Below are 15,483 nucleotides of genomic sequence, written 5' to 3' on the forward strand. Positions count from 1 at the left end.
ACATGAGCCTGAAAAATATTTGCAAATGCTTAGCAAAAAAACAGCTGACTCAACCTAGGCATTGCATTCAGCCAGACCAAGTGGAAAATATTTTCATTAGACTGGTTTATACACTTGACTTTAAACATGTTGACTCCGTTATATGGTTCCAACTCATCTGTAGGAGGACTGCCACTTTATAGTGAACACTAGAATAACACCTTTCTACAGCTTCAGTAAATAAAGATATGTCGTTATGCATGTGTATAAAGTAAAATATAATTTCTAACTCGCCTGTTCATTTTGTGTGTGCTGAACTGAAAATAAAATGTACACTTTGATTTTAACTCAAAATTAACTTTTCTGAGAAAACTTTATTACTTGGTACAACACAAAATGATACTTATCAGACAAGAATGTTCCTTTCTTGTGTGTCCCAACTCGCAATTTCTGCTTAGCGAGTTACAAAAGAGATATCACAACTTCAGACATCATTGTTAAATTTTTGTAACAACTCGCAATTGCTGCTTAGCGAGTTACAAAAGAGATATCACAACGTTCAGGCATCATTATTTGTGAGGATGATACGCTCAATTTTCCACTGCAACTCCACTGTTATTCAGAGTTACAAAAGAGATATCACAACTTTCAGACATCATTATCTGTGAGGATGATGCGCATAATTTTCCATTGAGACTCCACTGTTATTCAGAGAGTTACAAATGAGAGATCACAATTTTCAGAATCATTATTCCTGAGGATGACATACAAATGAAAATCACAGACTTCAGACATGGTTATTCCCGAGGATAATATCCTCCAAGCCAGTGTTAGACTTCGTTGTACGGCTTGAGGGAAAGTCTCGGAATAATATTCATTGACTGAAGTTCTTGGAAAAGCAATTTACAGGCATATGGCATTTTCAGTGTGGAGACATTTTTGGAAGACTTGCAGTACTGACACCTGAAAGAATACAAATTTAAAGAAACATTTCATGAAAGAAGATGCACAGTTAAGCACTTGATCTCTCAAACTAATTTGCTAACCAAAGAAAGAAAGAAATGTTTTATTTAACGACGCACTCAACACATTTTATTTACGGTTATATGGCATCAGACATACGGTTAAGGACCACACAGATTTTGAGAGGAAACCTGCTGTCGCCACTACATGGGCTACTCTTCCGATTAGCAGCAAGGGATCTTTTATTTGTGCTTCCCACAGGCAGGATAGCACAAACCATGGCTTTTGTTGAACCAGTTATGGATCACTGGTCGTTGCAAGTGGTTTACACCTACCCATTGAGCCTTGCGGAGCACTCACTCAGGGTTTGTAGTCGGTATCTGGATTAAAAATCCCATGCCTCGACTGGGATCCGAACCCAGTACCTACCAGCCTGTAGACTGATGGCCTGCCACGACGCCACCGAGGCCGGTAATTTGCTAACCATGTCTGGATTTGAATCACACCTCAGGTGAGCTCTCTATTACTGGGCCACTTCTCGCCTTTTTAAATACAGTTTGAGAATAAAAACAACATTTAATAGTACACCAATGATGGTTGCTGTAATATTTTCATACTACAGCAATTGAAAGAGCAAGGAGTAACTTACTGTAGAGAGTATTTTAATATCCACACAAAATAATGAATAGAATATATTATAACCGTTGAAAAATCAATTATAAAACAAGTTGAGGTGAATAAGACAAACATTAAAGATTGGAGAAAATGAGGTGTTTTCTTTTTAAAGAATACTTCACCTGGAATCAACACAAATGCATATTCCCCTAAAGATAGTAGTCTGGTCCGAACATCCCAACAGCCAATGGGATGGGCTAAAATTCTTCTACCGAGTCCTTCTTCTTGTTCCAGTCATGTGACTTAACTTCCTTATTTTTCCTTCGCTGATTTTTCCCAGACTACTATCCTTAGGGGAATATGCATTTGTGTTGAGGCCAGGTGAAGTAGAAAAGAAAAAATTCTCCAGCCAATTCTTCATACTGCCTAACACTTACTTTATTTGCCACAAATATGGAGTACAATATATATATGCACAATGGTGCAAGCAAAGAACACCATATATTTGTTAAAATCAAACAAAGATATAAGCATTTTAATTTCAGTGTTGAACTCCAGTACAGTGCATTCCGATTACTGTTTTTAACACTGAAGCATTTATATAATTTATGCCTGCATAATGATTGGCATATCATTTTAAATGCATTTGTGAAAACTTCACATCATTTGCAGAACAATTAGAATAAAGAAAGTGAAAAATGAATTTTGCCATAATCAAAAACAGACATTATCCCCTCTGAAGTAGTTTTTAATATACACTACAATGACAATCTTTGAAAGGACAGAAAGACAATCTTTGATACCCTAGTATTGGACCAGTGGTCTGAATGGGAAAACCCCAAGTGAGTCGGTCCACTTAGAAGGATTGAACCTATAACCCATCGCTTTCTGGTGCCCAATTCACAAAGACATCTTTAATCAAGACTGCATTGTTGATAATAAGTATTTTTGCATAGAACTGCAAGATCAAAAAGTCACAAGAGATTACTGAATAAGACCCTAGGTGAACACTTTACCAGAACTACTGTCCCCCACTCTAGTTTAAGAATGGAGTTCAGACTCTAAAATATAAAAATCTTCTTTTTTTTTTTCTTTTTTTTTAAGTATTCTTGCAGTCAACTTAGAAAAATGATAAGAATATTAAGGCTGTCTATGACATGTGACAAATGTACTAACCAGCCTGAGTATCCCAGCAGGCCACACTCTCCACACACATCAACTTCAAAAGCGTCACTGGAAATCATCAGTCTTTCCAGCAGCAGCATACTGCAATACAGTATATTTTACAAAACACTTTTCAGAATATCGAGTGTTGATATATTTCTATGTCCTGTAAATATTAACATATGTCAAAATAAAATATTGTTTAAAATGAAATGAAATATGCCTTGAAAGCAATTAGTCACTCACTCAATGTTTTGTATAAAATGGATTTTGAGATGCTACAAACACCAGGCTGCCGAGAAAAACATTATAGGTTCCAAAATTACTTCTTTAAGCAGAACAATGTAAGTAATGTGTAAAATAACAGTAAAACAGTTGAAAGAGTTGATAATATTTTACATTTGCTAAAAACTAGCAGATTTAAAAATACCTATTCCAAAGCAAGACTGAGAATGAAGGTTGGAGTTGTGGGGGATTAGAGTTGGTGGAGGATAATATTGCTAAACCAGAACCAGTATGCAGAGATATATATATTCCAAACTGATTACCGGTACAAGGATTTGGGTAGTAAAAATGGAGGATGACTTTAAAATTAATTTAAAATATAAAGTTTGTTTTGTTTAACGACACCACTAGCGCACATTGATTTATTAATCATTGGCTATTGGATGTGAAACATTTGGTAATTTTGAAATATATAGTCTCAGAGGAAACCTGCTACATTTTCACATTAGCAGCAAGGGATCTTTTACATGAACCATCCCACAGACAGGATAGCACATACCACAGCATTTGATATACCAGTCGTGGTGCACTGGCTGCATTAAAATTAATAAAAAGTCTGCGAAAAAGTTAACAATGAAAATTAAGTTATTGAAACTAATTCATCATTGATGCTAAAAATTTACTTTCCATATCAAAATGGCGATATCAGAGAGAAAAATAATTGCAACAACTCAGCAAATTCCATAACTATTCCATTCCCCCTCATCCTTTTAAAAACTAGCTAAATGAACCTGGGCACTGAATGTGACTTAAAGACTGCCTGTGTATACCTAGCACCATATCCAATGAGGCAATCTCTCTCCATCTCTCCGAGGCGGAGACCCCCGTCTCTGGACCTTCCTTCTGTGGGCTGTCGAGTGAGCACCGCACGGGGCCCTTTAGCTCGTGCATGCATCTTGTCGATGACCATGTGTTTCAGCTTCTGGTAGTAGATGGGGCCAAAGTAAATGTATGCTTCAAGTGGCTCCCTGCAGAAATACGAGAAAAGTAAGAATACATGTTGCCCATCTGAGTTCTGACTGAAGTGACCTATTTATGACAAATCACTATTTGGTAATAATATTTATTCTTGGTGCTAAAACTACCACATCTTATCACTCTTTATAAACAATAATTTGAAGTGAGATGTCTAATTGATTAAAACTTTTGTATCTCGATATTCCTTTCAAAGCTAAGTTTTGGTGGATTTTGAATTTTATTTCATGCAATTAAAATACCCCAACCAAAACACAAAATATCTCTATTATCCACTGCTAAAATGCTAAAATGGTGCTAATTTTACCATATCAAATAAAATGAGTTTCAAATTCTTATTAACAAATATATTAAGTAAAATAATATATTAATTTAAAATATTTCAAGTGAACTGGGGTTTTAATTCTGAAATCAAATTTGGACCACTTTTTTCTTATGCGGACTTCAGGGATATAACACCCATTTAAAAAGGTAATTTTCTAGTATTTTACTCTGAAAAAAATGTGGTTATGCCAAAAAAGGTGAAATTGGGATTTAAAAAATTTAAAACCCTCAAAACATACTGATTACTGGGCCTCAGGTTCGTCACTGACATTCATACCTGACAGCCCCAACTCTCCAGCCAGCCCATGTCTCAGTAATTCATGATGGTATTAAAAATTACTAAAGTCAGTGAGTGAGATCGTACCCTGTAATTCCAGACGTGACATAGTCTTTGCCCAGGTAGTTAAACCCATGCTGTATGAGGACTTCTGATAAATCTTCCACTTTGTCACCTCCAAATGCTGACGAAAACAGAAGTTGAGGAAAAGTCATTAAAGGAATGCTAAAGCAAGGCTTTTGGACTGGTGTGCATATTCAACGATACATAATGCACATTATTGCTTAATATCAAGTATAATCGCATAGTTAATTAATAAAATGGTTAAATGTGACAGCTATTATATATAACGGGTGCAGCCATTTTGTACCATCCCAGTGAATACGCCCTCTGGCAGAGTTCGACAAATCCGCTAGCCCGACGTCCGTGGCTGGTGGTTTTTAAGTTCGGGCTAGTAAAAAACGCAAAACCACTAGCCCGCATGGCTAGTGCTTTCCGCCCCCTCCTTATCGCTCGATCGTGTTTTTTTTCTTTTTCTCTTGGCTGAAATTTCGTTTAATAAATTTTATGGTGACGTTTGTCATCGAATAATATCAACAACGCAATCAGTATATAATAATAATCCACTTGAACTAGATCTGGAAACTGCAGTAACATGCTATCTCTACATCGCCAGTTACAGTTACTTTTCCCTTTCAAGTTTCTGGCACAGGAAATAAGTCTAATGACATGCGTGTTTTGATTGGTTGGACACGTCACGTGGTAGTTAATCTCGCACATATGTTAATCTCAATCAAGTAAACCCCAGTCATGCTTTGAATTTCAGTGTTTGTTTTATTTACCTATTGTTTTCTAATTTAACACTTCGCTGACAACAATTTACTTTAATGGTAACCACACATGCAATGACTCTGCTTGGCCTATTAACGTGTAGCGGTCTGGATAATGTGTCACAGCTGCCGATACAAGATGATACCTTTTTTGTTCATCAATTAACAACGGATTAGATGTCGCCGTTATATTCTTTTGATATCGGTCTGACACGGGATAATGCCCTGTATTTGAGCAATTGACATCACCGTTCCTGGTGACATAAATAGTAGGGCCCTAAATGTAGGGCCCTACGGAATACATTGAACCATCTATTACCGTGTCACAATGTCGTACCCTCATTTAAATTTAATTATTTTTATAGTGGTTTAAGATAGCAACCATGAGTTAGCCCAATTATTTTGTCCCTGGGGGGAGAGCAAAGGCGAAAACGGAACAATGACGATGGATCACACTTGACAAAAAAACAAACGTACAACACGACAAAAAACTGAAAGTTACAACATGATTTAAGTGTTTGTTTTATTTTACTGTTATACTTGTAAATGTGTAAATTATATAAAAATCCAGTTATAATTGATCAGGAATTTGGGCTAGTGCTTTATCTTGGTGGGCTAGTGGTTTTCACAAACCCACTAGCCCTGTGGCTAGTGACTTTTCAAAATATTTGTCATACTCTGCCTCTGGCGAGCTGATGGTTATGTAATACCTAACGTGTCACGTCAGGAATTAGTCTTTGAACTGAAGAAACAAAACATACCTGATTTTTGCGGATGCATTTCAGTGTTTTGTAATAATATCTATCCCAGTAACACAGCAACGTGTATATGTGGTTTATATTTCAGTACAAAATAAACCAGCATTGTCAAAGTGTTGAAATAACTGTATTATATTTTGTATATAAATTAACCCACATACTGAAATAATAGTCGGAGTGTTTTCTTGTTTAATTGGTCTTTTCTTTCCGTGGCCTGTACCTGTGGCTCTTGATTGGCAGGTGTATATTTAGATGGTCCCTAGACACTGTGTCTAGACACACTAAAAAGACGTGCCTCTTTTATGAAGATCACAGGGTATTGTATGATAACCTCAAATCGTAATGGACTTTACCAGCTTTATTACTGTAAGTAATTCTGTAAAACCCTTGGTTAAGTAGATTTTCCCATCTAAAATCACAAAACTGACCAATTACGTAGTCCCAGAGAAAAGAAAATTATCACTTGGGTATCGTGAGTGGTCGTTTTTTCTCGAACGTATCCTACCAATAGACCTAATAATATGCATTTTTTCTTTGGATTTTTTAAAAGAAAAAAGTACTATAACTCCATTTCGTTATATTGATGCAAACTGAAACATATTTAGTTAAATAGTTTATTATATTATCAAGTCATTTATGTTGTTTTACAAGTCAGGTTGATGAAAGCGAAGCGCCTTGTCGTAAATTAGAGCATTTGTTTACATTGTGCATAATAGAGAAGTTGGACCTGAGCTGACGTCACTTCGCCCCAAGCTGTACCACCGGTTGTCACAAAAACTAAACAAAATGGCTGCCCCCAGTTAACAGGAATAATCACGTTTTTTTATTAATTCTAAAAGTATGCGTTTTTCATTTGTTAAAGTGTCAGTATGTGTTGGTGGTCCAGGTATGCATCTTTCCAACACATAAGGCTCTTGTTGGAGTTTAGTCTACCTTTAAACACGATTATACTTGAAACATTTAAAACGAGGCTAGCAGTTGCTCGCATTCACCTCATACTTGTCAAAAGATGGAAAGTGTTCAGTGTTTCTGCACCCAACTTGAATAATTTTGCTGTATTATTATGTTGTTATGATCATTAATTTTCAGACATTCGTGAATGCTCTCATTACCTGAACATGTTCACCTGAACATCAGTCGATTGCTCACCTGATATTTCCAGATGGAGAAGCTTGAGTTCTTATGTAATTTCTAACCAAGACCGTAGCCCAGTGGTACAAAGCTTGCATAGTTTCCTCTCTATGACTGTGTTAAAATGACCATATATTTGACATCCAATAGCTGATGATTTATAAATCAATGTGCTCTAGTGGTGTTGTTAAACAAAAAAAACAAAAAAAATTGTAACCAAGACATTCTTGTTTGATAAAATTATGCACATAATAAGTTTCAGTTTCTAGCATAGAAATATTTTTGTAAGGAGCAGACTGGCTTTTGGCTGAATTAAACGAAAATGCCCCAGTCTGGATAAGAACATTAATTCATATTAGCATTACTGGCAAACAGCTATCTAGGGTTGCAAATGAATCACTATGTATTTTTACATGGATTACAAGTCATTTTGAGGGTAGAATGATGGAAATACATGGTAAAAAGGTCTCAAGTTAGCACATTCTGCCCGAATATCTGTATCATTTTGTCCGTTTGAGGTTTTGCTCCAACATTAGAGGGGCTGTTGTCACACACACACACCCACTTCCATCTCGTATGCTTGGTAAAAAGATCTCAAGTTAGCACATTCTGCCCGAATATCTGTATAATTTTGCCCGTTTGAGGTTTTGCTCCAACATTAGAGGGGCTGTTGTCACACACACACACCCACTCCCATCTCGTATGCTTATGGTTTCTAGCACATAATAATATGCCCATATAACAGTTTTGTTTTTCTTTAAGAACCTAAGAATGTACATGTAAGTACCTTAATGTAGAACATATTTGCAAACTTTTTGGAATACAATCAATATTTTTGCATTTATACCAGATGCCATTTATTATTGCTATTTTCTAAATGAATGTTGTATAATATATCTGATGTGAGTAAACTGCTTTTAATATTGTATATTCAGTGTATATAATACATAATAAATACTTTAGTGCCACACATACCTGTACCATAATGAAATTTTCCTTCAGTGTATATAATACATAATAAATATTGTACATTCAGTGTATATAATACATAATAAATACTTTAGTGCCACACATACCTGTACCATAATGAAATTTTCCTTCAGTGTATATAATACATAATAAATACTTTAGTGCCACACATACCTGTACCATAATGAAATTGTCCTTCAGTGTATATAATACATAATAAATACTTTAGTGCCACACATACCTGTACCATAATGAAATTGTCCTTCAGTGTATATAATACATAATAAATACTTTAGTGCCACACATACCTGTACCATAATGAAATTGTCCTTCAGTGTATATAATACATAATAAATACTTTAGTGCCACACATACCTGTACCATAATGAAATTGTCCTTCAGTGTATATAATACATAATAAATACTTTAGTGCCACACATACCTGTACCATAATGAAATTGTCCTTCAGTGTATATAATACATAATAAATACTTTAGTGCCACACATACCTGTACCATAATGAAATTGTCCTTCAGTGTATATAATACATAATAAATACTTTAGTGCCACACATACCTGTACCATAATGAAATTGTCCTTCAGTGTATATAATACATAATAAATACTTTAGTCAGGGCTCGTGCTGTCGGTAGCCAAATTAGCCATTGGCTAATTTTTACAAAAAATGGCTAATAAAATTTGCAAGTGGCTAAAATTTTGGCTAAGCCATTTTCTGTCTTCTGATGTGAACAAACGGTTACATAATCTATCCGACACCTCAAACATAATAATACTACCAAATATTCAATTAGCGTAATAGTGATCTCGCGACCGGTAACGAGAAACGGTGTCATGCAGAATACAGCATAGGCCTTATAGGCCTAATGTTTGCTTATTTTAATAATCACAGGTATTAATTTTAACGGCATGCATTCAACATGTATGACAGCAATGTCTGGAAGATCTGTAACTTGTTCTTTTTACTTTGTAAAATCTTTGAACCAAAGTACCGGTAATAAAAACAGACCAACAATGTGTGTCAATTTGAATACACATGCCAGTTCAGGGCCAAAAGACATGTAGGCCATCTCAAGGTCTGAGTTCAGCCAGACCGAGCGAAAACAAAACGTTCGTTAGACTGGTTTGTGCGCTTCACGTTAAACCAAATGGACATGACGAACACCAATCAAATAGTTCGCGAACGTTAGGAAGAACGTTCGTTGGCTGAACTGAGGACAGCTCTCGGTGCGAATATACATCACGCTTCAGAGTCAGCTGACACCCGCATGTCAAGAGACATCGTTGCGGACATTAAACAATACGATTATGCAAAAGTAAATCTTGATGTAAATTTGTAGAAAAACAATATTTATTCACAGTTTTTGTTTATTCCTTTGTCTTTGTTAATTTCGTACTCATGGTAAAGAGCACGCATGCAGATCGCCGGAAATGAACATGCAGTATTTAAATTATACAAATTGCAGTTAAATGTACACTGAATAAAATTAGTTTACAGTAATCATATTTGTTAGATAATTTATTCCAGTTTGTACACAATTAGCTGAAAAAGATACATTTTCATATTCATATATAAATATTCTATACAGTACTGCGTAAAACAAATTTGGCTAAAGCATTTTCAATATGGCTAATAAAAATTCCATTTGGCTAATATTTTGGCTACAGGTATTTTTGATCCAGGGTGAGCCCTGTTTAGTGCCACACTTACCTGTACCATAATGAAATTTTCCTTCCAGGACACCAGCCTTGCTGCCCAGTAACTCGATCAGCTTGCCCACAGTCATTCGGGATGGATAGCCGTGAGGATTCATTATCTTAAAGAAAGAACAGGGTTATCAATGACACATTAGTAAATCACCATTGGATAGTTCCTTACATCCATCAAAGATTCAAGCATAGCATGTCTTGGGCACATCATTTGATTTCATCAGAGAGGAGGGCTCAGTCGGTTGAGTGTTCACTTGAGGTGCTTGCTTTTCAGGATCGAACCAACCCGATGGATCCATTCAACTGATTGGGGATTTTTTTTTCTCGTTTCAACCAGTGCACCACAACTGGTCAAAGGCTGTGGTATGTGCTTTCCTGTCTGTGGGAAAGTGCATATAAAAGATCCCTTGCTGCATTAGGAAAATGTAGTGGGTATCCTCCGATGACTACGTGTCAGAAATACCAAATGTTTGACATCCAATAACCAATGATTAATTAATCAATGTGCTCTAGTGGTGTCGTTAAACAAAACAAACAAACAATTATTATCGGGAAGGAAAACCGTGGTTGTTTAACAGCCAATTTAATAAACAAACTACAGCTACTTGGTATCTGACAGAATGAAAATCTACTGCTGCCACAGAGGTTACTACTGTTACATAATACAGACAGGAAACGTTTTTTTTGTTTAACGACACCATCGGCTATTGGATGTCAAACATTTGGTAATTTTGACGTCTTAGAGAGGAAAGCTGCTACATTTTTCCATTAGTAGCAATAGATCTTTTATATGCACCATCACACAGACAGAATAGCACACACCATAGCCTTTGATATACCAGTCTGGTACACTGACTCGAATGAGAAATAGCCCAATGGGCCCACCGATGAGGATCGATCCTAGACCAACCGCACATCAAGCGAGCTCTTTACCACTGGGCTACGTCCCGCCCTACAGACAAGCAGCATGTGCCACAACCTTTAATAAAACAGTTGTGAAAACCCACTGGGCCTACCTCGGGCGATCGCTCCAGCACTGAGCTATTTCCACTTCTCCTCAGAAATATCTATGCTAAACAAATAACATATTTATAATTTAGTGAATGTTTACAACTCTTACTGGTGTTGAATGATAATGACAGTGCAATGGCAAATAATTTAAAAAAAAGAAAAGATTTACAATACTCACAATATCCGGACAGATGCCCTGAAAATAAAACCAAAAGAATTATATATATATCTATATCTATATATATCTATATCTATTGGATTAATATGCGATAAAGATCACATTTTATTTATTAAGACCGTACTAAAACATTATTCTTTGTGCCTGAAATTAATAAAACAACCTCATAAATAAACTCCACAGATTTTTGTTTTTTAAAATTAAAAAAAAAGAAGAAAAAAATGTTTTATTTAACGACGCACTCAACACATTTTATTTACGGTTATATGGCGTCAGACATATGGTTAAGGACCACACAGATTTTGAGAGGAACCCGCTGTCGCCACTACATGGGCTACTCTTTCCGATTAGCAGCAAGGGATCTTTTATTTGTGCTTCCCACAGGCAGGATAGCACAAACCATGGCCTTTGTTGAACCAGTTATGGATCACTGGTCGGTGCAAGTGATTTACACCTACCCATTGAGCCTTGCGGAGCACTCACTCAGGGTTTGGAGTCGGTATCTGGATTAAAAATCCCATGCCTCGACTGGGATCCGAACCCAGTACCTACCAGCCTGTAGACAGATGGCCTAACCACGACGCCACAGAGGCCGGTTTTAAAAAATAAAGTATTGAAATGGTGCAATGTAAGTTGAAACAAACTTACCAAGTCCGAAAACGGCATGTCTTGCTGTGGCACTATCAGACCACATACACTGTAATACGAAAATTTCAAAGCAATTCATGTACTCTGATATACTAAATTTACTAAAAATATATTTGAAAACAACTGTAGTCAACAAATGAAAATTCATGGAGGATAAAAACAGGTAAGATCTGTCATAACAACTATACCTAATAAATATATAAACCAGTTCAAAGATCATTCAGTGAAAATGTCTTTACACTTATTTCTAACAATAAGCAGACCACAGTAACAATATGTACTTATTTGACAAGAAAGTAGAATTAATAATAAAAAAACAAGAACAAAAAACAAAAGAAAAAGAATAACACCACCCTCACACACAGCTTCATCTATGGTTCTTAGACATACGATTATTGTGAAATCTGAGCTAAATGGTGAAAGAAGGAACAATCAATTATTATTATTATTTTCAACAGCAGCTTGGCCATAACATCAGACAGCACACACTACTAGTTTTACAACAGACCCAGTGTACACACCCTTTCTTCTACCTAAAACATCACAGAACAGCACATACCATCAGTTTTACAACAGACCCAGTGTACACACCCTTTCTTTTACCCATCATATCAGACAGAACAGCACATACCACTAGTTTTATAACAGACCCAGTGTACACACCCTTTCTTTTACCCAAAACATCACAGAACAGCACATACAACTAGTTTTACAACAACAGACCCAGTGTACACACCCATTCTTGTACTCAAAATATCAGACAGAACAGCACATACCACCAGTTTTACAACAGACCCAGTGTACACACCCTTTCTTTTACCCAAAATATTAGAACAGCACATACCATCAGTAATACAACAGACCCAGTGTACATACCTTTTCTTTCACTCAAAAATATCAGACAGAGCAGCACATACCACCAGTTTTACAACAACAGACCCAGTATACTCACCCTTTCTTTTACCCAAAACATCAGACAGAACAGCACATACCACCAGTTTTACAACAGACCCAGTGTACACACCCTTTCTTTTACCCATAACATCAGACAGAACCGCACATACCACCAGTTTTACAACAAGACCCAGTGTACACACCCTTTCTTTTACCCATAACATCACACAGAACCGCACATACCACTAGTTTTACAACAAGACCCAGTGTACACACCCTTCTTTTACCCATAACATCACACAGAACCGCACATACCACTAGTTTTACAACAAAAGACCACTGTAGACACCCTTTCTTTCACCCAAAACATCACACACCACTAGTTTACAACAACAGACCCAGTATACACACCCTTTCTGCCCGTGCCGACTGCTGAACTTGTCTCCTATTTCGGGACGTCTCGTCTGACGCTGTAGGATCTTTATCAAGAACGCCTCATCGGGATTTGCCGTTATCAAAACCTTCTCGATATAGGAAGGTTCAGGAGCCTTGTACCTAAAATAATCATCAACAAGTTTGTTTTATTTAACGACACCACTAGAGCACATTGATTTTTTATCTTATCATCGGCTATTGGACGTCAAACATGTGGTCATTCTGACACTGTTTTTCAGAGGAAACCCGCTGTTGCCACATAGGCTACTCTTTTACAACAGGCAGCAAGGGATCTTTTATTTGCGCTTCCCACAGGCAGGATAGCACAAGCCATGGCCTTTGTTGAACCAGTTATGGATCACTGGTCGGTGCAAGTGGTTTACACCTACCCATTGAGCCTTGCGGAGCACTCACTCAGGGTTTGGAGTCGGTATCTGGATTAAAAATCCCAAGGCTTGGAGTGGATCCGAACCCAGTACCTACCAGCCTAACCACGACGCCACTGAGGCCGGTCTAAAATAATCATCAAAACATAATGGTACTGGTATTCATTTAAGACCAAGCAACTGAAACACCACAGTAATGTGTGTGTCTGTTTACACTGGGATACATAGATTGTATTTTGACAGAACTAGTGTAGAATTAACAACAGATCAAGGTGTAAGTTACATGTACATATCCTCAAAATTAAGTCAATAATTAACAACAGATCAAGGTGTAAGTTACATGTACATATCCTCAAAATTGAGTCAATAATTAACAACAGATCAAGGTGTAAGTTACATGTACATATCCTCAAAATTGAGTCAATAATTAACAACAGATCAAGGTGTAAGTTACATGTACATATCCTCAAAATTGAGTCAATAATTAACAACAGATCAAGGTGTAAGTTACATGTACATATCCTCAAAATTAAGTCAATAATTAACAACAGATCAAGGTGTAAGTTACATGTACATATCCTCAAAATTAAGTCAATAATTAACAACAGATCAAGGTGTAAGTTACATGTACATATCCTCAAAATTGAGTCAATAATTAACAACAGATCAAGGTGTAAGTTACATGTACATATCCTCAAAATTAAGTCAATAATTAACAACAGATCAAGGTGTAAGTTACATGTACATATCCTCAAAATTGAGTCAATAATTCCTGTGTAAGGCAAATTATTACACTGTAACTTCTATCTGGTTAACAAATCAATATGGACAATCTGAAAACAAGGAAGGAAGGAAATGTTTTATTTAACGATGCACTCAACACATTTTATTTACGGTTATATGGCGTCTGATATATGGTTAAGGACCACACAAATATTGAGGAAGGAAACCCGCTGTCGCCACTTCATGGGCTACTCTTTTCCATTCGCAGCAAGGGATCTTTTATATGCATCATCCCATAGACAGGGTAGTACATACCACGGCCTTTGATATACCAGTCGTGGTGCACTGGCTGGAACGAGAAATAGCCCAATGGGTCCACCGACAGGGATCGATCCCAGATCGACCGCGCATCAAGCGAGCGCTTTACCACTGGGCTACGTCCCGCCCTATCTGAAAACAAAGTACTTAAATAAAACCAAAGTATCCAACCATTATAATTTATAGGATTAAATTTACAACAGTGTGTTAATTTCGACACCTACATCACAGAAACATACATGCATTCTACAATGACTACATTAATTTTACACCAGTCCTGTATAATTCAATTTTGTGATACCCACATAAAAATAACCCCATACCTGAAGATGAGAGAATAAAGTGGTAACTCACATGACCGGGACGTCCCTGTATTCTGGTTGCAGGGGCGGCTGACCGGCAGCACTCTGTAGCTGGGTCATGGTAACGGTTGGCATGTACTTGTTGATCATCACCTGCTTGTTCTCCACACGTTCACCTTTACAAAATACAGTGTAATGGAAAAGAAGGAAATGTTTTATTTAATGATGCACTGAACACATTTTATTTACGGTTATATAAAAGTAAAGTTTGTTTTATTTAACAACGGCACTAGAGCACATTGATTTTTTATCTTATCATCGGCTATTGGACGTTAAACATATGGTCATTCTGACACTATTTTTTAGAGGAAACCCACTGTCACCACATAGGCTACTCTTTTACGACAGGCAGCAACGGATCTTTTATTTGCGCTTCCCACAGGCAGGATAGCACAAACCATGGCCTTTGTTGAACTAGTTATGAATCACTGGTTGGTGCAAGTGGTTTACACCTACCCATTGAGCCTTGCGGAGCACTCACTCAGGGTTTGGAAAGAAAAAGAAAGAAAGAAATGTTTTATTTAACGACA

At 36.7% G+C, this 15,483-nt stretch overlaps 1 protein-coding gene across 1 annotated transcript in view; it reads right to left on the minus strand.

Moving 5' to 3' along the window:
- Positions 1-338: 338 nt before the first annotated feature.
- LOC121370723 (DNA-directed RNA polymerase III subunit RPC2-like) overlaps positions 339-15,483 on the minus strand; it is a 40,199-nt gene continuing 25,054 nt past the window's right edge. Inside the window, exons 22-30 of the mRNA XM_041496139.1 lie at positions 14,946-15,069; positions 13,141-13,284; positions 11,836-11,884; positions 11,188-11,205; positions 10,000-10,105; positions 4,670-4,766; positions 3,777-3,974; positions 2,734-2,823; positions 339-942 (exon numbers count right to left, since the gene is read on the minus strand). Of these exons, the coding sequence (XP_041352073.1) occupies positions 810-942; positions 2,734-2,823; positions 3,777-3,974; positions 4,670-4,766; positions 10,000-10,105; positions 11,188-11,205; positions 11,836-11,884; positions 13,141-13,284; positions 14,946-15,069 (959 nt within the window). The 3' untranslated portion in view covers positions 339-809. The remainder of the gene's footprint in view (positions 943-2,733; positions 2,824-3,776; positions 3,975-4,669; positions 4,767-9,999; positions 10,106-11,187; positions 11,206-11,835; positions 11,885-13,140; positions 13,285-14,945; positions 15,070-15,483) is intronic.

The sequence above is a fragment of the Gigantopelta aegis genome, chromosome 4, assembly GCF_016097555.1.
Source record: "Gigantopelta aegis isolate Gae_Host chromosome 4, Gae_host_genome, whole genome shotgun sequence".
Lineage (NCBI taxonomy): Eukaryota > Metazoa > Mollusca > Gastropoda > Neomphalida > Peltospiridae > Gigantopelta > Gigantopelta aegis.